Genomic DNA, 26,272 nt, shown 5'->3' on the forward strand with positions numbered 1-26,272 from the left:
CCGTCCATTGCTCCTCTCCGGACTCTTCTCCCCATCGAGTGTCCATCCCCTCAGAAGACCCCTCTCCTCCTGGTAGACCAGGACTCGATGCCCCTCACTGGCAGGTTGACTTCTCATAGCGCGGAAGCGTTCAGAGCAGGTGCCCCGCACTTCCTCTCCTGCGCGTCCTCCTGCTCCAGCCCCGGCCACCATCCGTGCCCTGACGGCACTGTGTGCCCCAGGAACGGCCTGCCTTCCGGCGGCCCACCTCGCTTCTCCCTCCCCTTGCCGTACCTTCATCCCGAGGCCCCCCCTCCCCTGGCTGCCAGGCCAGGTACCCCCCAGAAGTGCCCTGGAGGTTTCCTCGCCACGGTTTGATTCTGTTCCCAGAAGCTTTGCAGATGTTCCCTGTAGCACAGTCTCATTCCTCTGCTTTCTAAACCCCAGCCCTAGCGTCCAGCCTGCTCCTCCAAGCCTCCTCCACCTCCCCCCACCTCCCTCCACTGTTCCCAGCCCCGGCTGCAGCCCCGGCTCTTAAGTGCCTCTCCTGCCATTTGGCCTGCCAAGGTGCCCACAGCCCTCCTAGCCCTCCCAGTCCTTCCCTGTCACCCCCAGCCCGGGCCTGGCTCCCATCCGGTCCAGTGGAGCCCCTCCCTCCCTGCTCTCCCCTCCGCTCCCCTGCATTCAGCCCTGCCCCCTCCAGGCTGCAGCCATGCTGGTGGGGTAGAGCTCACACGCCACCCTGTCTCCGTCAGCTGAAATGCTCCTTCTCCTCCTTAAGAGACGGAAGTGCTTTAGCTCCTGTTCGCCTCACCCCTGCCTGGAAGCCGACCCCACCCCAGCTCCTCATCCTTCAGACCCCAGCCTCTGGGCATGCCTTCCCAGGTCCCCGGGGCAGGTGAGGCCCCCTGCGACCCTCAGGACCCCTCCCACTTACATCCCATATCATTTATCACGTCTAAGGACCGATTACCTGGGGGAGGCTTGATGAATGTCGGGCTCCCCCACTCACGGGAGCCCCTCCCCCTCCGTGGGCCAGGTCCGCTTTGCGCACCTGTGTACCCTCGATGCCTAGAATAAGGGCTGGCAGGTAACAGGAACAGCGTTGCTCAGCAGTTATTTGTTTAGTGGCTGAATGACCTTCCATGCCTTCTAACGTGCTAGTCCCTGTGCTGGCAGTGCCTTTCCCCTTCCTCCCTGCCCTGCAAACTCCTCTTCATCCTTCAAGACCCAGCTACAGGGAAGCGGATTTGGCCCAACTGATAGGGCGTCCACCTACCACATGGGAGGTCCACAGTTCAAACCTCGGGCCTCCTTGACCCGTGTGGAGCTGGCCCACGCGCAGTGCTGATGCGCGCAAGGAGTGCCCTGCCATGCAGGGGTGTCCCCCGTGCAGGGGAGCCCCACGCGCAAGGAGTGCACCCCATAAGGAGAGCCGCCCAGCGTGAAAAATGTGCAGGCGCCATTCAACACACACGGAGAGCTGACGCGGCAAGATGACGCAACCAAAAGAGACACAGATTCCAGGTGCCACTGACAAGAATCCAAGTGGACACAGAAGAACACACAGCGAATGGACACAGAGAGCAGACACCTGGGGCGGCAGGGAAGAGAAATTTAAAAAAAAAATCTTTAAAAAAAAAAAGGACCCAGCTGCAGTTCCCCCAGTGGCATCCCTCCTTCCTCTGCTCTCGCTGAGTTGTGCACACACTGTCACTCAGCCACTCACTGCTCTGGGCGCAGGCACGTGGCCAGCATTCAGGAAGTGCTTGTGTCTTCCCGGGCATCTCTTTTTGGGCCATTATCACCCATCGTTGTGCTCTCTCTGTCTGTCTGGTGCAGCGCACCTTCCTCAGCTGTTGGGTCGCCTGCTGGCAGCTCAGTGCCATGCTGGCCTTGGCACCGCCTCCTTCCCAGGCCTGCTCAGGGCTGCGTGCCCCTGGGAAGGTTGTAGCGCATCCCTGAGGCCACACAGTGTCGACTTAAGGCAGCGAGGCCCGTGGCAGCGTGAGAGGCTCCCGGACCTCCTTTACCGTTGTGCAGACGAGCCACAGCTTGCCGGCCCAGCACCAGGCCCCTGCTCAAAGGTATTAAGAATTTCAGGGCAGCACCGTGGAGTCATGAACCGATGTGGGGCCCTTGTGAGCACAGCGGCCCCGTACTCATCATATCCACCAGGGGTCATTGTGGCGGAGACCGTGGTCACCTTTTCATGGAGGACACAGTGAAGCACCCAGGAGGGCAGCGGCCAGCCTCAGGCCACTGGATCTGGCTCCTGGAGCAGGCTTCCTGCCCGGGGCCGGGGCCCTCCATGCCTTCCCGTCTATGGTAGCATCATCTGATGGATTACGAAAGGGCTGTGCGTCCCTGGGGAGGAGCGCCACAGCCTGCCTTTGCCCCCTTTCCCTGAAAGCCGCCAGGACAAAAGTCGCCAGGGGCTCTTGGAGCATCGGAGCCCTGTAGCTCGTGCTAAATGAAGACACCAGAGCCCTGCAGGAGCAGGAGAGGCTGCCCCTTTTCATCTCATTTTGAAGGAATGTGGGGACTTGGGTGGAATGTTCCCCAGGGTTCCTTGGTATTTCAGTGCTTTGATACTGAGAGGGCTGAAAAGAGCAATTACTTGCTATAAACGATCTATTCCTGTAGGGCTGGCTGGGGGGGGGCAGTGGTGGGTGGCGGGTGCCCCATCCCAGGGCCAGCCACGGGCTGAACAATGACTTGGGGTCGCTGTGATGTCTCCCTCGAGCGGAGGCTTTTAAAATCTCACTTGCTCTGGAAAGCTTGCTGTCCTCGGCCCCCCGGGTCAGTGAGCAGCTTTCTTGGCGAAAGTAAAGTGAAGGCAGTGCAAAAGGCTCCCAGAGACCCCCCAGGCCCTGCACCCCCCTATGAAGAGGCTTCTGCAGACCTCAGTTTCGGATCCCCTGAGGCTAAGGGCATTGCAGACCCACCCCAGCCCTCCGTCCTCCCGGCTGGCACCTTTAAATCAGGGGCCCTGGGGGAGGCGCGGGCTCACAAAGCAAGATTCCCCGGCTGCCCCAGCCCCAGCCCGCCCCCCAGTGCTTCCTGCCCGTGGCCCGCCGTGGCCGCCCCCCACCCCGGGGAGGTGAGGCCGTACATGTGGCCCGAATGGCAAGGTCTCGTGTGGGCGACCCCAGCCGGGAAGGCAGGGTTCTGATGTCTGGAGGAGGTGTGCTCAGGGCAAGCAGACGCGGGGCCAGGCTGCAGGCCCGCCAGCTGTCTGCCGCTGGGGTGTACGTGCATGTGTGTGTGTGTAATATGTGTTGTGTTGGTTCACGTTTACACACACGGTTGTAGAAGTTCACGTCTGAGCCCACGAGAGGCGGTGGGCCGCCGTAGCTGCGCTGCGCTTGTCGAGTGAGACTTGGCAGGTGGAAGACCATCGCAGCTGTGTCCTGGGGTGATTCATTCTGGCCCACGACACCTCAGAGTCACGCAGAGTGACTAAACCCAGGGGAGGGGGGGTGCGGTGACCTGCTTTGGCCGGAAATGACAGGCAAGCAGAGCTGCAGTCAGCACCTTGTCCCAGAGCTGTTGCTGCAGGTTCCCTGGGCCGGCCAGACACACAGGTATTTCGGGCCACGGCAGTCCTGTCGCTGTGAGCCGGGCCGGGCCCCTGGCGTGGCGCCTGCGCTCCAGGTCCCGCTGTGGCCACCACGGGCCCTCCCCACTCCTCGTGACGGCTGGTCTGTGTTTCCACAGGACGACACCTTCCTAGTTCTCCCTGGCCACAGCCTTGCCTGTCACAGTTGAGCAGCTGTTTGCCTGAGGTCAATTTCCAGAAGCAGGTAAGGACCCCCAGGAAGGGCTGTGTTAATGTGGCTGCAGAACGGGGCTGGGGAGGGGGGTCTCGGGGCCTCGGAAGCCCCCAGGATGCTCCAGGACCGACTGAGGAGGGAATTCACTTAGTGTCCTCTCTCTGCTGTGCCCAGTAATGCCCATTTCTCAGATGTACAGGTTCTTAGGGTGGATGATCTTTTAGGCTGTTAAGACACGTGAAGACTCTGAAATTAGTATTATGTTTTACTCTGAATCCTATGATTATATTACATTCTATTTTTTGTATACTGCAAATATACACCATGTAAATGTACATTTTTAAATGTAAACATTTGAAATATCTCTCAATTTGTTTTAAAATGAAGTGCTGGGACCCACAGCCCACGGGCAGAGATGCGGCTTGTCTCTCTAAAGGACTTCTCCGGGTGTCTGGCCCAGCTGAAGTTTCTGGGTGTTTTCCTAGCAGGTGCAGGACCACCCTGGGTACCAGTGTATATTCAAATTTATATAAGTGTGGGTGTGTAAACAGCATTGACTTGAAGTTTATACATACAAATGAGAGCAGGCGGCCGCGTTTGTATTCAGGGCCACTTGTGCCTGTCAAGGGGAGGCCAGCTTTCAAAGCTGTTTACGAGGATGGGCTGCACTTCCCAGAGAGACGCACGTGAGCGCCCAGAGCTCGCAGCCTGTGATTGCTGCACACAGAAGTCAGCAGCCTTGCTCCTCCTCCACCGCCCCCCGATTCTTCTACAGTGAGGCCAGCTGCTGAAAAGTTGGAGAACGCCCTCTTGGGAGAGATTGGTCACCCAGAGGCATTTTTAGAGTGGCAGCTAAGGGTGCCTCTCACACATGACCTTGGCATCTCCCAGAGGATGCACTGTGGCCCCCCACGCTGACCAGGGCCGTGCTTGGTACCGGTTCTTTACAGTTGTTGGGAGCTGCTTCCTAACCATCCTTTCCTCCAGCAGAGACGGGGGCTCAGACCGACAGGAAGCGGATGGGGGGTGCCTCCACATGCCGGGGTGAATGTTCGCACCTCCACAGCTCTTCATTGCAGTTACCCCCATCAGATAGAATTTTCTGGGATCGCATCCACATTTCTCCACCCACAGGTGTCACTGGCTGACTGTTGAGCCACCGACTGTTCTGCTCACTGTCCATGAGGATAGTTCATAGTTACCTCTTTCTTTTGTTACATTTTTCTTTTTTTGCCCCATCTGTGTCTCTCCCAAGTCAGATTGCAGAATGCTGTGTCTTCAGAGAGAGAGAATAGTTCTGTCTCTGCCTGGAGCAGCTGACACTGAGGGACTGTCTTAGGATTTAGAACAGAAAACACAGAGCTGGGGTGTTTATTGGTTTAGCTGGGAGATCGTCACTTAGAGGCATGGGCTTTCAGATCTGCATCAGAGGACCAGGTGAATAATGAGTGTGTCTAAATTACTGGCTGTTTGAGCTTATGTAATTTAAACGCATCTAATGAAGCCCCGTTCTTGATCCCTACAGGGGAGAAGAATCCTCAAGTGTAGTTAATCTGATGCTTGTCAGAATTGGATGAAAAATTAATAGCAGGTTTGCCTGGGTAGGCAGCAGCCCCAAGCACTTTAATGGGTACCTGGAGCCTGCCAGTGCCTGAAACGTCTGTGCTGTGTTGAGTATGAGTTATTCCTCTCCATTGTCAGTTTTCTGACATCGACACCCCTGCTGCAGGTTTTGTGTGGGTGGACTCGTGCACACCAGGTGGAATGTTTCCAGTCCGTCTGGACTGGCGTGCGGAGGCCTCCATTCTGCCCCAGATCCAGCCCAGGGTGTGTTCTCTCGCTTAGGCAACAGGGCCGAATCAGCTCTTAGTTGCAGCTCAGAGAATACCAGACAAGCAGGAATTTTAGAAACGACATGTTAAGAGCATGCCCTGAAGCAAGAAGAGTCGGCTTAAGAATTGGTCTCTGCCAGGGAAACCTGTGCAAGTGACAGTACGCAGGCGCCACCCCCACCCAGCCGCCGCGGGAGGTGTGGGAGGCCCCGGGTCAGGGTGGGAGGGGATGCGGCTTGGCAGGGGGCTGCCCAGGGGAAGGTGTGCCAGGGGCAGGGAGAGCTGGACAGAGCAGAATTCTGCTCTCAATAGGCCCCATGGAAGAGGATTCTGGGGTGTGGAACAGCTGTTCCTTCCGTGAGCTCCTCCTGTGTACCAGGACCCTGAGGGCCCGGGGCTGCTGCCATGCACTGAAAAACAGACCCAGATCCTTGCCCAGTAGGGCTGGCCTGGGACTGGCTTCGACAGCGGGCCAGGACAGGTGGCCACTGGGCTCTGGGCGCCTGGGGGTGGGGGCAGCAGGGGGCGCCCACCCGCCTCCGGTTCTTTTGTGTGTGGCGACACCTAGTGGCAGGCTCCTGGCATTCCGCGAAGCGAGCGCCGTGAAGAAACCAGCCCTTGGGCGCAGCGCAGAAGGAAGGCTGTCACCCCGAATGCCCGTGCGCCAGCCCGGAAGGCTTGGGGAGCGTTTCCGTTGTCCTCTGATTGCACATCTGTCCACGGCACACAACTCACTCAGGAGTCAGAGTGCTTTGGTTTTAGGAGCGCAGGTTAGGTACTTTGGTCTCTTTTAACTTGACATCGGGTCCTAAATGGATGTGGCTCTTGTAGGGCGGGGAAAGCTTAGGCACAGGCTTTCTCCACATTCCACTCAGCCCGAGCTCTGAGGGAGCACAGCGCGAGCTAAGCAGACGCACGGCCTTTTCCAGAGGCAGGAGAGAGACAGCGCACGCGCGCTCAAACAAGAACCTTCCGGAGACTCAGCCCCAGAAGACGCAGCCTGTGTGGAGCAGGACGGGGTGGGGAGCACAGCAGCTGCTTCAGAGAAGAACCCGGGAGCTCCGCTGAGGAGCCGTCTTTACACAGAGGCCTGAGGGATGAAAAGGAGCCTGTTCCAGGCTGAGGAAACTCCCAGTACAGAGGCTTCTGGGGAAAGAGCATCTTGGCATGTTCTAGAAATGGACTGGCAGGCCTGGCAGGCCCTGGCAGGGACTGTAAAATTTACCTTAAGCCTGGGAGTGATGCCATCTGTTCTATTTTTTAAGACTTTTCTGGCCACTGTGTAGAGAAAAGGACGAGAAAGGAAGCGTGGGGTTTGGGAGTTGGTGGCCGCCATGGGGAAGGGGGAGGAGAGCAGCTCCCAGAGTGGCCACAGGCCGTGGTGCCAGGGCCATGGGCGTGTGTGAGAATCAAGTGCTGCCCCAACATCAGTGCTTTGTGGGGCGGGTGGAAGGAAGTTGAAAAATGGGGTAAGGATGGGTCAGCTAAGACCCAGCTTTCCAGCTCAGCTGGGCTAGGCAGTCGGGGTTGTACCGGTGTGCCCACAGCCCAGCCCTCTCCTGAGAGGCCGTTTTGGCCGGTTATCCCAGTTCCCAGTTTCCAGTTTTTAATTAGGCCCTTTCCTGAGCCCAGGTAGAGGTGAAAGGGAGCAGACAGAAGAACTAGGGAAATGAAGGCACCGGAAGGAACCCCCGGCCACCTCCAGCACACAGCACACAGCTGTTACTTAAGCCCCAACTTGCCCGTTTTTAGCTTATTGGTGGGCTCTTTGGGAGAGGGTCCCCATTAGCTTATGGGGAACAGGCATTGACAGGCACCCCCAGGAGGCTGCTGCCTGGGCCGCTCCACGTTTTGGCATCTGCCCTGTGCAAGGAGAGCTGCCTGGCCAGGAGAGCCTGCTGGTCCAGGGCCCGTGAGCTCCCGGGGGATGGCCGGGTGTGCGGAGGCTCCAAGTGCAGCTCCTTGGCAGCAGGGCTGCTAGGGCTCCACCCCCACCAGCTGCTGCGTTATTTCTGACTCATCCAGGAGTTGCAAGTGTGTAACCCAAACCCCTCCCCGCCGGCCTCCTCCGCTCAGGCCCCCCTGGAGGGAAGAAACCCTGGGACTTCTCTCCTGGGACCTTTCGGAGCACCAGTGCCCACTGGTGCACCTGGAGACCCGCCGTGGGAGCCACCCTCCGACAGGTGGGCTGAGCCTGCACAGGCAGTGCAGCGAGCTGGCCGGTGCTGCGCTCACTGCCAGGCCAGCCGCTCCCGTCGAGGGACTCTTTGGAGCCCATCCCAGGAGCTGGCCTCTGGAACGCATCAAGGGCCTTGGCTGAGGGAGCTGCTCGGTGTTTGGGGGGCGGGTCCTGATCTCATGGTTTCTAGAGCTGAAAGCCGCAGCCACTGCCTCTGAGCATGTCACTGCAGCTCCCATGGAAGCTGCTTGCTGTGGAAGCCTGGACACTTTGAGATTTCTTGTGCCACATGCCCTAACTGGGAAAAGTGGCTAGCAGGCAGGAGGCTTGGCGAGGGGGTGGCTGGAAGGTAGAGTCGGTCTCCCTGGGCCAGGCGGCATCCTGCACAGAGGCAACAGGGGCAGGGCCCCCTCCTCCTGCTCGGTCTGGCTGGCTGGGCAGAGGGGAGGCGGAGGAACCAGGCAGCTGGCCCTGCTCAGAAAGAAGCTCCGAGGCACAGCGGGCTGCCTGGTGGGTCCTGGCGGAGCCCCCGGCCCTCGGGGACGTGTGTGGGTCATCCCTCCAGTGTCCGCATCTGGGTGTGTCCTGGCCTGACCCTTCGCTGCCGTTCCTTGCTCCACAGGAACCCCAGAGCCGGGCCAGGGGGATGAACCGCGAGGGAGCTCCCGGGAAGAGCGCGGAGGAGATGTACATTCAGCAGAAGGTCCGAGTCCTGCTCATGCTGAGGAAGATGGGCTCAAACGTGAGTTGAACAAAAGGTCCCCCCTCAGGGAGGAATTCCCACCGGCCTTGGCAGGGCGGGTTCTGTGGGCCCTTCCTACAGCACCAGGGTCTGGAGACAGCACTGCCGTCCATGGGTGGCCCTGCGGCCACCACAAGCAGGGCCCAGGACCCTCACTCGGCCTCGAGGTCAGCAGGTGCTGCTCTTTGCTATTGTCGGGAGGTCTTCCTCCCCCAACCACCAAGAGTCACCGTGCCCAGGGTGGCATCTGAGGGGCAGCTGGTCAGGAGAGACCCCTGAAGGCCCAACAAGGAGCAGCAGATGTCCAGGGCCTTCCTCAGAATTGCCCATCGGCTCCCCAGGCAGGGCCCTGCACCTTCCTCAGGTTGATCTGAGTGTCAAGGCCCGTGGGCCCTGGGGACCAGGTCTGGGGAGTGGGTGTGGGGGCGAGGGCTGTACGAGCGCTGGACTTGTAAAGCTGTTTGCCTGGACTTACCGTGACGGTGCTCCCAGCAGCTGGGTGAGGGGTCAGCTCTCAGGGAGTGAGTCCTAGGGGCAAAGGAGGAGACACCTGCCAGGGGCCGCGGAGGCCCAGGCTCCAGGGAGGGCGGCGCCTCTGGGGCGCCAGCGCCTGCCCCTCACCCTGTGGCTTTCACCCCCGCAGCTGACGGCCAGCGAGGAGGAGTTCCTGCGCACCTACGCAGGCGTGGCCAGCAGCCAGCTCAGCCAGCTACCCCAGCACTCCATCGACCAGGGTGAGCCAGCCGAGCTCTGCCAGGGGCATCGTGCCGCGGTTCCTCCAGAAAGTAGGGTGATCCACGAGAGAGGGGGGCATGGGCAGAAGGGGGGGGCCACAGCTCCCTCCTACCCACAGTACCGAGGAGGGGCAGCCACATTCAGACGCGGAGCCCAGAGCCCCGGGGCCTCCCAGCAGGTCCATCTCCTTCCCCCAGTGGAAGCCCAGGGATCCCCCATAACTGCGGAGGCTCTGGCTGTGGCATTTCCTCACCCTTGGCCTTGGTGGCGCCCTAGCCCTGCATCCTGCCCAGGGGAGCAAGGCTGCGCCTGTTTGCCAAGCTGAGCCGCCCCTGTTGGCCTGGGGAGTGAGACCAGCCCCCCACCCCCTCCCGCTTGGTGGGGTGAAGCTGTCCCTGCCGGCCTGAACGTGTGCAGTGGGCCCAGGCTGTGGCCAGGAGAGCACCCCAAAAGCCCCAGTGACCTCCATGCACCCACAGAAGTTGCATCTTTTTTTGGGTGACTGCAACCAGTTGTAATAATGATAGCAGATAGCATCTACTGCGTGCTTGCGGTGTGGCAGGATTGTGCTAATACTGGGGGTACATCATAGTGTTTCCTTTTTTTTTTTTAAGATTTATTTGTTTTATTTCATTTATTTATTCTGCCCCACCCTTGTTGTTTGCACTTGCTATCTGCTGTCAGCTATCCAAGGCGGCACAGGGGCCAGCTTCCCTTTACCAGGACGCCCCAGGAATCGAACCCAGGGCCTCCCATATGGTAGACAGGAGCCCAATCACCTGAGTCATGTCGGGCTCCCCATCATAGCATTTAATTTTGCATAGCTGCTATTTAATAGATCAGGAAACGGGTTCCAATGCAATAAGTCTCTGCCTTTGGCCACACAGCCAGTGCCTGGTGGGCCCCAGGGCCCAGCCTCTAGCCCCGCTCCCGAGCCATCACTTCCTACCACCATCTGTCCTCCCGCCCATGATCTGCATGACCCGGGGCTGCTGGGCCGCTCGAGCCGCCTGGCAGCTTCTCAGGACCCTGCCTTCCTGGAGGGCCCGTCCTCACTCGGTAGCCCAGTAGGTGTCCTATTTTATTCTTTTTATGCTTAGTTGGCATTATTGGCCATAAACATTTCCCAGCCCGGTGGCACGTCCAGACACGGACGGGTTCCCAGAAGGAGAGTGTCGATGGGTGTGCCTGCTCTGCTGGGAGGTGGCACGCGGGGCTGCTTGTCTTCAGCTGACCTAGATCCCCAGCCAGCCCTTTTCTCTGGACGGCACACTCTGGCACTGGGTATGCCCAGCCCGTGCACCCCGAGGACTCAGCAGAACCCACAGGGTGCTCTGGTGGCTCAGGCTCCCCAGCCAACCACTCACCATGCACCTCTGGCCCGGGCGTGCGTGCCCAGGCATGCTGCCTGCGCTGACACAGCAGCCTGTTCCGGAATGTACCATTGGGCTGGCATCCTTGCGGGGGGGGGGGCCTTGAGGGGTGTGGCGTCTACCCCTGCCCTCCTCCCAGGATGCCTTGGGAAAGGTCTTCCCCTTCCAGGGCTGCTCTGGGTTTCCAGCTTGTGGCCCCCTTGACTGGCTTCTGCACCTCGTGTCCTGGAGGCCTGCGGGCTTCTGCGCCCCCGGGCATCCCGTTCCTCTCCACATTGCCTTGCATAGCTGTGCTAACTTGAATTTAAGCTGAGCTGCTAAGAATGCCTGTAATAGAAGCTTTTAGTAGCAAACGTCAAAATAAGTTGTTGAATAGTGTGTCAGTATTAAGGAAAAACAATGTATACACACACATACAAATGTGTCTACCTATCGGGAAAAAAGCTGGAAAAGTATGTACCAGACTGTTAATAGAAATTTTTATGGGGGTTAGGACTATAAAGGGATTTTCACTTTCCAAGTCACATTTTTGCAGAGCTCAATTTTTAACATTGGACATGTAATTCTTTCACAATAAGGGGAAGTTCTTTAAAAATTGTATTTAAGAGAACTCTTTATCTCACTTAGCTAAACCAATTGTTGAGGATAAGAAGGAGGTGGGCGGGTTGTTTAATCAGGTCATGGTAGCCTCACCTCGGGCCGCGCCTAGCTGTTGACAGGGCCCTGAAGCTGCTGAGCCGTCAGGAGGGAGCAGAGGGCTGTGCAGGTGTGACATGCCCATGCAACCAAGTGGGTCTCAGAATCCCATCCTGCTGGGCGTGCCAGGGTGCGGTGCAGGCGTGGCTCTCTTCCCCTAGTGAGACCTGGCTGCCAAAGCCTGGCAAGACACACGATGTGAGAAGCTTTGAGAATGCCCAGGGCCTGCAGGTTGGAGAGGGCGGAGGAGGCAGCTGTGTTTGGAAGAGTTTCACCAGCATACCTTTTCTTCTTTTGGTGTCTAATGACATCAAAAAGAAACACAGAAAAACAACCAAATGGCAATCAGTCCATCTCTCCCACTGTGGTAGTGAGCGCCCGAGAGCAGGACCCGTCGTTTCTGTTGGAGCCTCGGAGCCAAGCCCATCTCTGCTGAAATCTTAGCTTGCTGACCGTCTGCTTTGGCAGAACCCACCTGCAGGAGACGTTAGGGATTGTCCTGGCTGATCCTGCAGGATCTGTTGGTGTAGCGACTCAGATGCTGCCCAGGTGGAAAAAGCCCTGGCTTCTTCCTTCCAGTGAGATGGACGTGGGAGGGGCCCCAGCATGGAAGCCCCTCAAAGACCTAAGAGCAGGGATGGGCTGTCTGGCAAAAGCCTGGCATGAGCGCCTCCTGCTCACTAGGTGGCGCTGTCTCTCAGCAAATGCCCCGTTTTCTGCATCCCAAGGGGGCTGGCAGTGCTTCTCCAGATTCCACTGAGTAAGGAGAATCTGGCCACCCCTCTACACTCGAGCGCATTTCCCCTCCAGGGTTGGAGGGCTTGGGGGCCTGCAACACTGAACCCCTGCAGCTGGCTCCTGTGCCCTGTCCTCGGTTCGACTTCATCTGCGGAGTACCAAGCACCTGTTCTCTGCTGGAGCACCACTGTCACGCACACACTGGCCTGCACCCTAATGGGGTTACTACAGCCTGCCCGCCGAGGCCCACGGCCTCCCAAGTTACCAAGTCATTCTTTTTTTTTTTTCCTTAGGAGGTACCAGGGATTGAACCCAGCACCTTGTACATGCAAAGCACGCTCTCAACCACTTAAGCTACATCCGCTCCCCCCAAGTCATTCTTAACGACAGTCTCCTTCTAGAAGCTTCTGGAAACCCTCCTCTCCTTGGTCTCTGTGATTGATAATTCCCCCGCTCTCTTCTCTCCCCTCTCTTTTCATTTTCTCAGTGCCTCTGCCCATTCTCCTGGTGAGCTCTCCTCTTACATAATACGTGCTGGTGCTTCCCAGATTCTGTCCTCTCCTTTTCTTGGTCTCCTGTGACTTCAGCAGCAAGCTCTGATCTACTCCTTCTGTATGAGTCAGCCAAAGGGGTGCTGATGCAAAATACCAGAAGTCTGGTGGGTTTTATAAAGGGTATTTATTTGGGATAGAAGCTTACAGCTACCAGACCCTAAAGAGTCCAACTCAAGGTACCATAAGAGGTCCTTTCTCACCCAGAGTCATTGACCACGTGTTGAGCAAGATGGCAAGTGGTTTGCAAGAGTTCAGCCTTCCTCTTCCTCTTAAGGCTCCATGGTCCCAGCTTCTTCCAATCTCAGCCGTAGGCTGAGAAGTCTCGTTTCTCTCCTGGGGCTCGGCTCTCTCCAGGCTCACCTGCAGCTGTAGGCTGTTAGGCTCATTCTCTTCCCGGGGCCTCTGCTATGTCTACGGAGCTGTCTCAGTTCCTCTGTATTCTTCTCCTGTGTGTTTTCTTCCTGAGGTTCCAGCATCAAAACTCCAACTCTATCCTCTGTGGTGCCCTTTTTGTGAGTCCCTGCCTACCACGGGGATGGGGACTTGACGTCCTACTGATGTGGCTGAATCAAAGCCTTAATCATAATTTAATCAAGTAAAAGTGAAACCTCTGAATGTAATGCAATCTAATATGCCCAGAGGAACAGACCAGTGTACAAACACAAGCCAGTGTCTGTTTTTGGAATTCATAAACAATGCCAAACTGCCACATCTTCCAAATACAGACCTGCAGTGCAGACCCCTCTGCTGACCCTAAATGGTTATGTGCAACTGTCAGCCCAACTTCTTGTCAGAGACATCTCCCAGACATGCCAAACCCAGCAGGTCCAAAGCTACACCCTCCCGCCTAGAATTTCCTGCATGAATTTTCTGTCATGATGCATGGACCGCCAAACATACAGGGTCCCAGGGCTTCCCCTGCCACCTCTATTCCCCCAGAGCCAGTAAGTTGCCAGGTGCTTTCGATTCTGCTGCCCGAGCTCCTCACATCTGCATCCTCTACTCCGCCTCAGTTTGAACCCTGTTTTACTTTGAGCCCATTAACTCTTGCCTAGGTCTCTGCAAAAAGCTCCTAATTAGTGACTGGGTTTCTTGTCTTGCCCCCTCCAGCCCACCCGCCACCCGTAGCCGGAGTGACTTTCGAAGGCTTGGCCAGCAGCCTCTCCCCTCATAAAACCTTTCGGTGGCTCCCTTCTCCCTCGAGGAGAAAACCAGCCTCCTTAGCATGATGGCAAGACCCCCTCGTTCCAACCCCGACCCACCCTGGCACCGTGACCTCATGTGCCCCATGAGCCAGCCACAGCGAGTGGCCCGCAGCGCCCGTCCCGGTCCATGGGTGTGCACCCCTTCCTGCCTCCACTGCTGGCTGCCCTGGCCCTAACCACCCCCTACCCCCTGACCCCACCCCTGGCCCACGTCGCATCGCGCCGCCTTCCGTGATTTCCAGCACCTGGTCTGCGGGCTGCTTCCCACACTGGCTCCCGGTCTGCCTTGACCAGACTGAGCTCCTTGTGCTTGGGGACCATGGCTCCAATCTGGATTTCTGGGACCAGGATTAGAGGTGCGGATACACCGGGTTCTCGTCCATGAGCCCACGGTCCGCGGAAAGGTGGTAACGTGGAGCAGATTCCGACAGGCTTGGCGGTGAACGGGAGGAAATTGGTTTTTCCCTGGGCAGGTGGCCGTGCCGAGCAGGCCGAGCTGCAGGTGCGGGTGGGGCGGGGGTGTCCTCAGGCAGGCTGGGCAGAATGCTGAGTTCATTCCTTTATTATCGCCAGTGCTGCACTCTGCAACATATAGTGATTGTTTTCCTGGTTATCAAATAACGCACAGTCATCTTAAAAGAATAGAGGAAATCTAAAGGACTGAGTAAAGATAGATGACTGTAATCACCATGACTTTTTAAAAATTTCCTGCCAGCCTTTTAAAAAATATGCATATCTCATCATAAAATTTGGATCAGACAGTATAAACATTTTAATATATATTTTTACTTATGATAATTTTACTATGCGTTTAAGCAATTCCCTAGAATTCTAGCAGTTGCACAGTATGCAGCTGTATGTTGGTGACCTTATCGTTAGTCATTTGCTTCTCAATTTTGCAGTTAATTATAATAATAGCAAACATTTATTGAGTTCCTCCTAAGGCCAGGTGCCTGGCCAGTGTGTCCTCATGACCACCCCGTGAGAGAGGGATTGTCCCAGGCACCCCATTTTTAAGACAAGAAAATAGGCTCACGGAGGTTCAATAATGCTGTCAGGGTCACGCTCATAGCATAAAAGTCTTCATGTCTGTTTCTGATTGTTAATTGCACAGTAAATTCTAGAAGTGGCTTAAAGACTATGCACGTGTTTAATCAGGACCCGAGGAGCAGATTGGTTGAGGTGCAGTTTGTGGCCACAGCCAGTGCTGTTTTGGGAGAGGGCAGAAAGCCTTGAGCAGAGCGCCCTGCTGCCTTAGCTCTCGGGGCCCTTCACCTGCAGGCACCTTGGCTGTGCTGCCTTCCAGTCTCTTCCCGCATCGGCACTGCCCAGGGCTGGATGTGAGGATGGGGGTAGCACACAGGGGACGGGGTATGAGGGACAAGGGACAGGGCACAGGGGAGGGGAGCCAGGAAGGGGCACCCAGTGGAGGCCAGTTCCAGCCGGGCCTTCCCCAGCTCTGCTGGCTTTCCCCAAGGCTGTTTTTCTCTCCTGAACCCCCCACTTCACACACACACCCCCATGCTGCAGGTGCCAGAGAGCCCAAAATAGGTGCCTTGGTCTCCAGCGGGAGACTTGTTAGGGCGGTGGGGAGGCCGGGCTGGCGGGGCCGCCCTTCTCTGCTCTTCACGGCTCCTGACAACCCCCACCTCCAGCCAGGGGTGCAAGTTCTTCCTGACACCGCCTCCCTCACCCCTCCCCCGAACCCTCCCTGGTGGGCCCCACCTCCCCACGCAGCCTCCTCCCTCGGTAGCCTCTATCACCCAGGCTCACAGTCACGCCCCTGCGCCCACCCCTGGCCCACGGGCAGCATTTATGGGGCCACGGCCACCTCTGGGCAGCGAGGGAGGTGGCCCCTCACTGGGGGCAGCTGGTGGCTCTCTGTTTCTGGCCCAGATGTGGGGAGAGCTTCACGCCTTCCTGGGCGGCTCCGGGTGACAAACTGGGCTGAGGCCCTGGAAGGATTCCGGGCTGTGGGCTGGGCAGCTAAGCTTCTTAAACTTCAGTCAACACTTACACAAGAAGTAACCCATTAACAGTACATTTGAATGAAAAGTCATACATACCTTGACTTAAAGTGAAAAATCAGGCAGGAGGATTTGCTGAGTGCCAACTTGTATCACAAAAAGAGAAAAAAATGAAAAAAAAAGAACAAATCCACCGCAAGGGTGGGAACTGTGCTGAAACACAGGGCCAGCGCGTGGCTCTGCACTCGGGCTCAGGCCCCTCTCTGATCGGAGTAATGGGTTCCCTTGTTTAGCACTGAGAACAGGTGCCTGAAACCTCCCGCACACCCGCGTGGAGAGGGACGTTGAGGGCCAGGCCGGGCTGCAGCTGGAAGGTCAGCTCACACTGGACAGATGACCCCTGGTCACCGCGTGCTGGCACGCCACCCTCCTGCCCTCGGGCTGCCGGCTGGGCAGGGCAGACACGCGTGAACATGCGTGTAAGGAGCCCAGAGCGCACGGAGCCAAGTGGGGCCCATCCTGAGGGGCAGGAAGGGAAGCCCCCGAGGCACAGTGGTGCCTGATCTGGGCCTGGACGGGGGGCGATGTGTGCGGAGAACCTGGGGGCGCAAGTGGCCAGAAAGCCAGAAGGTCCCTGGACTGAGTTTACTGAAGGCAGCAGGGGTCCCCACGGGCCACCGGGGAGCACGGCCAGGCAGACAGATGCCCAGCACAAAGGTTATGGCAATGTCCAGGCCAGAGACAAGGTGGCCACAGCTCGGGGGAATTGTGGAAGGACACTGGCGACCGAGACCACAGGCGGGCTGGACGGGTGGCGTGGGGCCAGGTGGGCGAGACACACGGCATCTGGTCTGAGCAGGAGTGGGGCATGGGGGGAGGAGGGTGGGGCTCTGGGTGGGAGGGGCTGGGAAGTTCTTGAGCACAGGTGCAGTGGGGAGCAGATGGAGGGATGGGGACAAGGGGTGTGGGCAGGGGGTAGGGACTGTCCAGGGAACACACACGGGGTGAGGGAAGGGCCACAGGCCCTTGTTAGGATGCACTGAGGGCAGAGTGGTGACTGTAGATGGCGGGCTCTGAAAGGAGAGGAAGGACCTTTGGGATTGGCAGCTAAGAGTCACTGGTGACCTTCACCAGGTAGTCCTGTGGGACCCTGGGCTGGAAACCAGATGGCTGCGGGCTGGGGGTGAATAGGAGGTGAGGAGGTGGAAGCTGCGAGGACAGGCACCTCTTTCAGAATATTGGCCAAGAAGTGACAATAGCGGGGTCAGGGGTTAAGGCAAGGGACAGTCTGTAGCATCAAGTTCGCTGACTGTGGTCCATAGACCACCGCGTCTGAATCACCTAGAGTACCTGTTAGAAATGTACACTCCCAGGCTTTGCCCCAGCCCTACTGAAGCAGGGCACCTGTCAGTGGGGCCTGGGAATCTGCATTTTAAGCAAGTCCCCAAGGGGATGACAATGCACCAGGACTTTAGGCCAACCTGGTCTTCTCTGACCCCAGCCACTCCCCCCAGATTCTACCCCCACTCCACACCGTCAAGCTCTCTGGTGTGGGAGGGCTTACGTTTGTGGGGACGGGACCAAAGCACTTGAGTGAGGAGAATGAGTTCATCCCCTGAGAAAGCAACCACAAAGGTGACGTGTGTGCGATGAGCTTGGAGGGGGTGCTGAGGCTGGGGTGGGGGCGAGGTGGGGTTGTGGAGCCATGTCTGGGCTAAGAGCAGAGCAGGTGTGATGGAGCCCCAAGTTACGGTCTTTATATATATTTTATTTCTCCCCCCCACCCCAGTTATCTGTTCTCTGTGTCTATTTGCTGTGTGTTCTTCTTTGTCCACTTCTGTTGTTGTCAGTGGCACGGGAATCTGTGTTTCTCTTTGTTGCATCATCTTGTGTCAGCTCTTGGTGTGTGCAGCACCATTCCTGGGCAGGTTGCACTTTCTTTTGCACTGGGCGGCTCTCCTTACGGGGCACACTCCCTGCACGTGGGCTCCCCTACACGGGGACACTCCTGCGTGGCAGGGCACTCCTTGCGCGCATCAGCACTGTGCGTGGGCCAGCTGCACACAGGTCAAGGAGGCCCGGGGTCTGAACCACAGACCTCCCATGTGGTAGACGGACTCCCTAACCACTGGGCCAAGTCTGCTTCCCCCAAGTTATGGTCTTGATGCTTCCTGCCCCGCAGCGCGCCCCAGCGTTATCCTGCAGTCATTAGCCTGGCGGGGTACGTGCTGGTCATCCCAGCCTGCAGATGAGGACACCAAGGCCGGATGTACGGGGCCTCCCCTGGGCCCCAGCTGCTCGGTCTTGGTGCTGCAGTACACAGTGGGAGCACACGTCCCCCCGTGCGCGCCCTCCCCAAAGCCTGTGAAGGGCCCTCAGAGGCTGGACAGGAGGCCCAGGGCCTCAGCCAGGAGAGGGCACCGGGCCTCAGCCCGCGGGCAGACAGCACCAGCCACCGCTTCCCCACACCCCCACTTCCTGGCAGCCTCTCGTGCTTGGTGACGGTGGTTGTCAGCCTGGAGCCCAGCAGGCGCCGCCAAGCCTGGTACCTGCTTTGATGTGGCGAGCTCGGTGGCTGCCATCCCCATGGCAACCAGAGTGTCATGCTGTCCCCGGGTAAGAGCCATCCCCAGGGGACCCTGGGGCCTCAGAGCTAAGAGGAATAGAACCCCCAGGCTCCTCACCTGAGGCTGCTAAGAGCAGCACCTGCGGCCCAGTGGCCCGGAGGAGGCCCCATCCGGGCAGGAGCCCGCGCCCCACTCCGAGAGTGCTCTCCCTGTGGAGGAGCATCTGGGACTTGCTGCTCCAAGCAGCCGTGCGGCTCTTTCCCCAGAGCTGGTGGCTGGCCCATTGCAGTGTTGGGGCACCAGGCAGCAACGCCAGTTGGTGTTGACGAAACGTGATGAGCCCGTGGGTGGAGGAGCAGTTACCCCAGCCAACAGTCATGGGGTCTGACAGGGCACCGTGTCCGGAGCGGGGGTCATGCTGGCCTGCTAGGCATGTGGGCACGTTTCCTCCCCTGCCTGGGTGACGGGGGCACATCGGCGCCCTGCGCGGTTTTGCAGCACTCAGCTGACGCTAACGCTGTAGGCTGGCGCTGACCTGAAAATGGGGCTTCCCGCACCAGCTGTGGGCCACTGGAGCCCTGGGGCTTCAGGATCCTGTCTGTGTTTTGCAGGCCCTGTTCGTTTACCTGCGTCAGGAAGGCATAAGGTGTTCAGGAGGTCATGGGGTGCTGAGCTGAGACTGTCCCGGAGGCAAGGAGGGGGTGTCAGGTGTTGGAATAGTCCTGGTTGCTCCAGCCCGAGAGGGGCGCAGGGGTGGCAGGAGAGCTTCAGGCACTGGCAGAAGCTCCCCGGCCCGGAGCACTGCGGTCTAGGGGGCTGCGCTCAGAGGAGCCCTTGGGTTTGAGTCAGACAATGCTGGCCTCCACGCCCGTGGCCGCTGCTGCTCCTTGGAGTCCCCCGTTTTCCCCAGTGACTTCTGCAAAGGGTCTGTGGGGCCTTTGGAAGCTGGACCAGTGCCCCCCGTTTTTAAGATTTTCTATTTTTATTTTTTTAAGATTTATTTTGTATTTCTTTCCCCTTCCCCCCGCCAGTTGTCTGCTTTCTTTGTCCATTCACTGTGTGTTCTTCTGTGTCCGCTTGTATTTTTGTCAGTGGCACCCAGAATCTGTATCTCTTTTTGTTGCGTCATCTTGTTGTGTCAGCTCTCCGAGTGTGCGGCGCCATTCCTGGGCAGGCTGCACTTTTTTCACACTGGGCAGCTCTCCTTGCAGGGTGCACTCCTTGCATGTGGGGTCCCCTACACGGGGGACACCCCTGCGTGGCACGACACTCCTTGAGCGCGCATCAGCACTGCGCGTGGACCAGCCGACCACATGGGTCAGGAGGCCCTGGGTTTGAACCCTGGACCTCCCATATGGTAGGCAGACACTCTATCAGTTGAGCCAAATCCACACCTCCCCCCCTTTTTTTAACCATCCCTTCAGAGCCGTGTCCTCAGAGCTGTTTCCTTCCTCCTCCGAGGCCACCTGTGAGCACCAGCTCTAAGCTGGACTTTGCAGCCCCCAGCCCCACCCTGTGACATGCCACTGTCCTGAGCCGGGATCCCAGGTGGGGCCGCATTGAGTCCCTCCAGGAAGCCGAGAAACGGGGCACAGAGCCAATCCTGGGCTTGCTGGGCCTGCATCAGGCTTGACGCACTGATGTGTGAATTCGTCCTGCGCCGGCAGACAGACCAGCCACCGCATTGTCTGTCCTCTGCCCCCAGCTGGGGCCCAGCTTGCCTTTCCTGAGCTCTTGCGTGTTTTGTCATTTTTCTCTCCCAGTCTCTTGACTGGACTCTGTTAAAGGGGCAAAGCTCGGATTGGGCATGGGATTAGAGGGCCCTGGGCATCCTGCCCAGCTTCAGAGTGGTGCCCTTGCCAGAGGCTTGGTCCTGCTCTCCGCCTCGCCAGGCCCAGGGTAGGGCACAGGGAGGGCCAGGGGCAGGTGGGGGCTGGCCAGAGTGGGTGGAGTGGGGGCGAAAGGAGACCCCCGGGGTCCCTCCAGGTCCTTGCCTGGAGCAGGTGAATTCGAGTCCACATGGAGATGGTCGCAAGAGAAAAGCAGGTTTATTAACACAGGTGGGAGAAGGAAAAGGGATTGTTTCATCCATCTGCCTTTCCAGATTTTGAGGAGTTGAAGGTTTTTATGGAGTCAAAGCGTGAGCCTAGTTCTGAAATAATCATAAACAAAGGTGAGGCCAATCTAGCCAGTTTCAGTAATTTCAAGTATTAGCTTTTAGCTATTCTATAGTAGTCTGGAAAAATAAGAAAACAAGATCTATATAAGAATTCAGTAATCATGATCATTTGTTAATTGTTTTTTTATTATTTTTTAAAGATTTATTTATTTTCCCCCCTTCCCCTCCTCCTGCCCTGCTGTTTTTGCTGTCTGTGTTGTCTTCTCTCTCTTTTTTTTAAATTTTATTTTTTATTTTTCCCTTTTTTTTTTCAAAGATTACATTCAAAAAACATGAGGTCCCCATATACCCCCCACCCCCCTCACCCCACTCCTCCCACATCAACAACCTCTTTCATCATCGTGGCACATTCATTGCATTCAGTGAATACATTTTGGAGCACTGCTGCACCACATGGATGGTGGTTTACATTGTAGTTTACACTCTCCCCCAGCCCACCCAGTGGGCCATGGCAGGACGTACAATGTCCAGCATCTGTCCCTGCAGTACCACCCAGGACAACTCCAAGTCCTGAACATGCCCCCATATTATATCTCTTTTTCCCTCTTCTTACCATCAGCAGCTACTGTGGCCATTTTCTCCACATCAATGTTACAATTTCTTCCATTATCAATCATAATAGTTCCATAGCAGAATACCAGTAAGTCCGCTCTAATCCATACTCTATTCCTCCATCCTGTGGAGCCTGGGATGGTTATGTCTACTCCCCCTCTATATCAAGAGGGGGCTTAGATTCCACTTGGATGATGGATGCAATTCTCCTGCTTGCAGCTGTAGGCACTCTTGGCTCCCTGGTGTGGTGATTGACCTTCTTTACCTCCCTGTTAGCTGGCCGGGGGTAAGTCCAATAAACCAGAACGTAGGCGTTGCAAGTCTGCTGAGGCTCAGAGCCTGGCTGTCACATGAACAATCAGAGATTCAGGTCTCCTGAGTATATACCAACCCCAGCACCAACCACTGGTCTGGTAAAAGTAACAGAAGAGGCATGTGTAAAGAGGTCATATCTTGAGTCCAACTCCATCACACTTAGGAACACAAACTCTAAAATAGGGCCAACTGACATGGCACTGAACTCCAGAGCCATCTACCATGACCATATAGCCTGTGGGTCTCTGTAGCCCTCAGGAGAACCAGTACCTGGGCTTCTATCTACTTTGGCTGTCTCTGGTACCCTGCTGAGGTGTACATAAGTATTACCCCTCTGATGACCTCCCAACTCATTTTTGGAGACTCATAGCCATATAAACACATTTGTCCTTTCCATTTCCCCCTTTTGTCCAAAGTTAAAAAGCAGTTTGTAACACCTGATATTACATGTAGGCTAAGATATTCTGCTGGTCTGAGTTGACCCTTCTATTCAAGGTCTTTTTCTAGTTACATCATCAACTGGTGCTTGGTAGTAATCCCTTAGTGCCAGGGAGGCTTGTCCCTGGGAGTCATGTCCCACGCTGGGGGGAAGGTAATGCATTTACATGCTGAGTTTGGCTTAGAGAGTGGCCACATTTGAGCAACATGGAGGCTCTCAGAAGGCAACTCTTAGGCACCCTGAAACTCTAGGCCTAGTTCATATTTCAGGTGCACAGGCTCATAATCATCCAACAATGAGCCCTTGATACTGATGGCTACGATTATGTGTCCGTCTTCTCTTCTTATTTTGTCTCCTCTAGGAATCACCGGGATTTGATCCTGGAGACTCCTGATGTAGAGAGGTTCCCTGTCAATTGTGCCACCCCAGTTCCTGGTTTCTGCTGCACTTCACCTTGACCCTCCCCTTGTTTCTCTTTTGTTGCATCGTCATCTTGCTGCATGACTCACTTGAGTGGGCACTGGCTCACCACATGGGTACTTGCATTCACCGGCTTACCACACGGATACTCATGCAGACACTGGTTCACTGTGCGGGCACACTTTCTCTTCTTTTTTACCAGGAGGTCCCAGGGATCAAACCCATGTCCTCCCAAATGGTAGGCGGAAGCTCTATCACTTGAGCCACATCCACTTCCCCATTTGTTAATTCTTAATCCTCAGTTACAGTGGGCCTGGAGCAAGACGCCTGGTGTGGGGGACAGGGAGGGCTGGGGCAGAGGGTCAGAACTGGGGGCAGAGGGGCAGTGACCTGGTCCAGAACAGGGTGGGGTAGGGAGCCTAGAGTAGGGGAGTGATGTGGGGAGGGGGTAGAGGGCAAGGTGCTGGACCTGGGTGGCCCTGGGGACATGGGCAGGAGGCTAGGATGAGGAGGGGTTGAGGGTGGTTTGGTACTCTGGGTTCCATGTTGAATTTTCTTCAGGGCAGCCTGAGCTACTGTGGCAGTTTATTTTTTTAAATCTTGGTCTCCATTCCATTCTGAAGGGGATGCCTGGATTGGAAGGGTCTCCACTGGGAGGCAGACCTGCCTCGATGCTCTGGGGGCCTGGGGAGGTCAGCAGTTGCCCCTCACCTGAGAGGAAAAGGCAGAGGGAGTGGCCGTGGTGATGGCATGGCCCCCCGAGGCTGGCTCTGGGCTCTCCCTCGCTCCTGACTCAGAGCTGCTTTCCCCTCTGAGCACAGGGTTCCTGCCCTATGAAACAGGATTCATGCACCCCCTCACTCTGTAATGTTGATGAATCCCACTGTGTTCCAAGAACTTCTCCAGGTGCTGTGACTGTAGCAGCAAATAAGATGGAATCCTGAGCACATGGAGCTCCTGCTCCAGTGGGGGAAGTAGACAAAGGTCAGGGCAAATTTATTTGACTCATTTATTAGCTGTAATAATTTTTAATTGGATTATTTAGGATTTTTTTCATACACAATCATGTCATCTACAAATAGAGGTAAATTTAGATCTTCCCTTCCAGTCCAGATGCCTTTTATTTCTTTTTCTTGCCTAATGCCCTGACTTGAATCTTCAGTATGATGTGGAATAGAAGTGGTAAGAGTGGGCATCCTTGACTTACTCTTGATCTTAAGGGAAAGCATCCACTCCTTTAGCTGTCAGTTTTTCATAGATGCCCTTTAACAAGCTGAAGAGCTTCCCTTCTAGTTTGTTTTGTGTTTTTATCATGAAGAGTATTGAATTTCATCAGATGGTTTTTCTGCATCTATTGAGATGATTAAATGGTTTTTGTCCTTCATTCTTTTGATATGGTGTATTACATTAGTTGATTTTTGGGTCTTAAACCAACCGTGCATTCCTGGGATAAATCTCACTTGATTTTGGTATATAATCTTTCTTACATGTTGTGAGTTCCATTTACTAGTATTTTGCTAGTATTTTGTTGAGGATTTTTACATCTATATTCATAAGAGATATTGGTCTATAGTTTTCTTTTCTTGTGATATATTACTCTTTTTTTTTTTAACTTTTCATTTTGAAATTATCCTTATCTTTTAATGTGTCAGAGAGTATGAAACCGGAGCGACTGCTCAGCTTCTCCCTCACTGTGCTCACCTGAGCAGGAGGGAGTAAAAGCCTTGAGCCCACGTTCCTGGCAGTGTTAGCAAAGGTACCTATGAGGAGGACAAATCTTATCTGCACAGTGGGCTGGGAAGTTCCTCTGACAGGGGCAGTGGGCGGGGTCTGCAGGCTGCAGGATCTTTCTCCTGGGAGCCCTGTACTTGAGTGAGCTCCCTAGGGAGCCACTACACAGCCTTTAGAGAAGGAAGGAGCATGGGAACCAACTTTGGAGGTCCCTCCCAGCTCTGAAACTCTACCTCCAGGAATCCTTCGTGATAACTAATTGAGCAGCTCACCCTCCCTGCTGGGAAGCTGGCTCCAATTTCATAAAGAGAAGAGATTGGAAAATCAGCTCCTCAGCTGGAGGCCTGCCAGGTTCAGGGCCGGGCTCTCATCGAATGACACACACGAGGCCGTCCCGATGACAGGGGTAGGTCAGGGCACACTGGGGAAGAGTCCGCTCCCTCCTTGACCCCAAAGGAAAGCAGAGCTCTGTGGTGAGACCAGGAAACAACACAGCCCTTTAGGAGCAGAGCGGGCAGCCGCTCTGCGTGCCCTTTCCGCCCCGGCCCCCGCAGAAGCAGAGTGGGAGGCTCTATAAATGACAGCAATGGATCCCCAACCCGGGAGGGGCGACCAGCTGGCAGCGTGGGAAGGAGGGGACTCTTGAAAACCCTTTTCTTGGGCATCTTGCTGAATAGTCATCTCAGTCCCCGCCTGACCTTGGGAAGGTTTCTTCCTTCCCCACCCTCGGAGCACAGTGCAAGCATACACCCTGGGCAGACCGCCTGGAGGGGGCCCTCCCCTGCCTGGAGGGAGCCCTCCCTTGCCTGGAGGGGGCCCTACCCTGGGTCTGGGCAGTGGTCCCCCAGGAGAGGCAGGCCTGTGGCCCCTTCCCGCTGCCGACTCACCATGGCCTCCTGGGGGCAGCCGGTGCTATTTATATGCCTGCAGTTCACCCCAGAGGCCCAAGGTCCCTGCCAGAAAGCCCAGGAGGCAGGCAAGGAAAGAGGCACCCTCTGCGGATGGCTCCCCGTCCATGGTCCCCCTCCAGCCCCTGCTGATTAGTGAGCAGGGAGGAGCCCCCGGGAGAAGTCGGCATCTGTTAGGTAACCAGCCCAGCTGCCATGCGGGGCTGATGTAATCCTGGAGTCTGTGGTTGCTAGGAAATTCTGCCTGCAGTGCTACTGTGTGGTCCAAGGAATGAGGAAAGAACAAAATGTTCCTGAGAAGAGAAGAGAAGAGAAGAGAAGAGAAGAGAAGAGAAGGGTTACAGGACTTCCCTGTCCCAAGAAGCCCATTTGAGTTCCTTTCCGTTCTCAGGAATTGCGGTCACTGCAGAAGCTCATGACAGCAGGGCAGGGGGAGAAGGTGACAAGGTTAGAGCACCTTGGCGCTCTGGTGCCTCTTCGAAGACATGTCTTTATGATGTGACAGCCTCGCAGCTGGCCCCACTCTCCAGCACCCCATGGCTGGGTGCCACCTCCACTCCTCTGCATGGCAGGGCAGTTAGGACGGAGATCAGTCTGAGGCTGCCAGAGAGAGGGGATGCCCCCGTGGGGTGGGCAGAGCCGGCCAGCCCTGAGCTCCTGGGGAGTGACTCCTGCCCTCCACTGCACAGGCCAGAAGCCCCACTGTGCACCTCCCACTCCAGTCCACCCCTGGGCAGCCTCTCCTGGCTCTGCTGCTCCATCCTCCCCCTCCTGGGATGAATTCCTCCAGGAGCACAGAAGAGAAGTGTGTCGGAAAGGCCACGGGCAGCCCAGCCTGATTGTTCAGGGCACAATGGAAAACCATCCTTTTAACAAGAGGGAGCCAGCAGCAGGACCCAGGAAGGGCTGGGGTGGGGGGGGATGGGTGGGAGCTGTGGTCACTTGCCCCCCCCCCCAAGAGTTCTGTGGACGTGGGGCTGGCCAGTGTCTTGAGCTCTTCCCCTCCTCCTTCCAGCCTCTTCTGGCTGCCTGTCAGAGCCTGTCTTATGGAAAACAAGACAAAGGAAGTGATTTCATGAGTGCCTGGGCCAGAAGCTCAAACTCAGGATTGAAAAAAATAATAATAAAGATTAGGGCATTCTCTGTTGCCACAAGAACCAGGCAGGACAGCCAGGCTGGAAATGGGCCTGGCCACGCGCCTGTGAGCAGGTGTTAGGTTTGGGCAAAGGGTAAGCTGGTCCAAAGAGGAATGGCTATTAAAAATCCTAACGAGCAAGAGCCCCCAAAAGGATCAGGACAAGAGCCTTGAGAAGAAAGAGGGAGGTCCCAAGGCCCCTTCCCTGGCAGGGCCCTGGGTCAGCCCCCCACCGGTTTGCTGGCCACAT

The 26,272-nt window shown here is 56.5% G+C and overlaps 1 protein-coding gene across 3 annotated transcripts in view; it reads left to right on the forward strand.

Annotated features, from left to right (window-relative positions):
• The window catches only part of CTNNBIP1 (catenin beta interacting protein 1), a 52,302-nt gene that overhangs the window by 23,752 nt on the left and 2,278 nt on the right, over positions 1-26,272 (forward strand). The window contains exons 1-4 of one of the 3 annotated variants that reach the window (XM_058304460.1): positions 3,520-3,566; positions 3,700-3,785; positions 8,389-8,508; positions 9,152-9,242. In XM_058304460.1, coding sequence (XP_058160443.1) covers positions 8,413-8,508; positions 9,152-9,242 — 187 coding nt within the window. In that variant the 5' untranslated portion in view covers positions 3,520-3,566; positions 3,700-3,785; positions 8,389-8,412. Of the gene's footprint in view, positions 1-3,519; positions 3,567-3,699; positions 3,786-6,578; positions 7,771-8,388; positions 8,509-9,151; positions 9,243-26,272 lie in introns of those variants that run through there. The other 2 variants (XM_058304462.2, XM_058304461.2) reach the window with 2 other exon arrangements.

Source organism: Dasypus novemcinctus, chromosome 9 (genome assembly GCF_030445035.2).
Source record: "Dasypus novemcinctus isolate mDasNov1 chromosome 9, mDasNov1.1.hap2, whole genome shotgun sequence".
Taxonomy (NCBI): domain Eukaryota; kingdom Metazoa; phylum Chordata; class Mammalia; order Cingulata; family Dasypodidae; genus Dasypus; species Dasypus novemcinctus.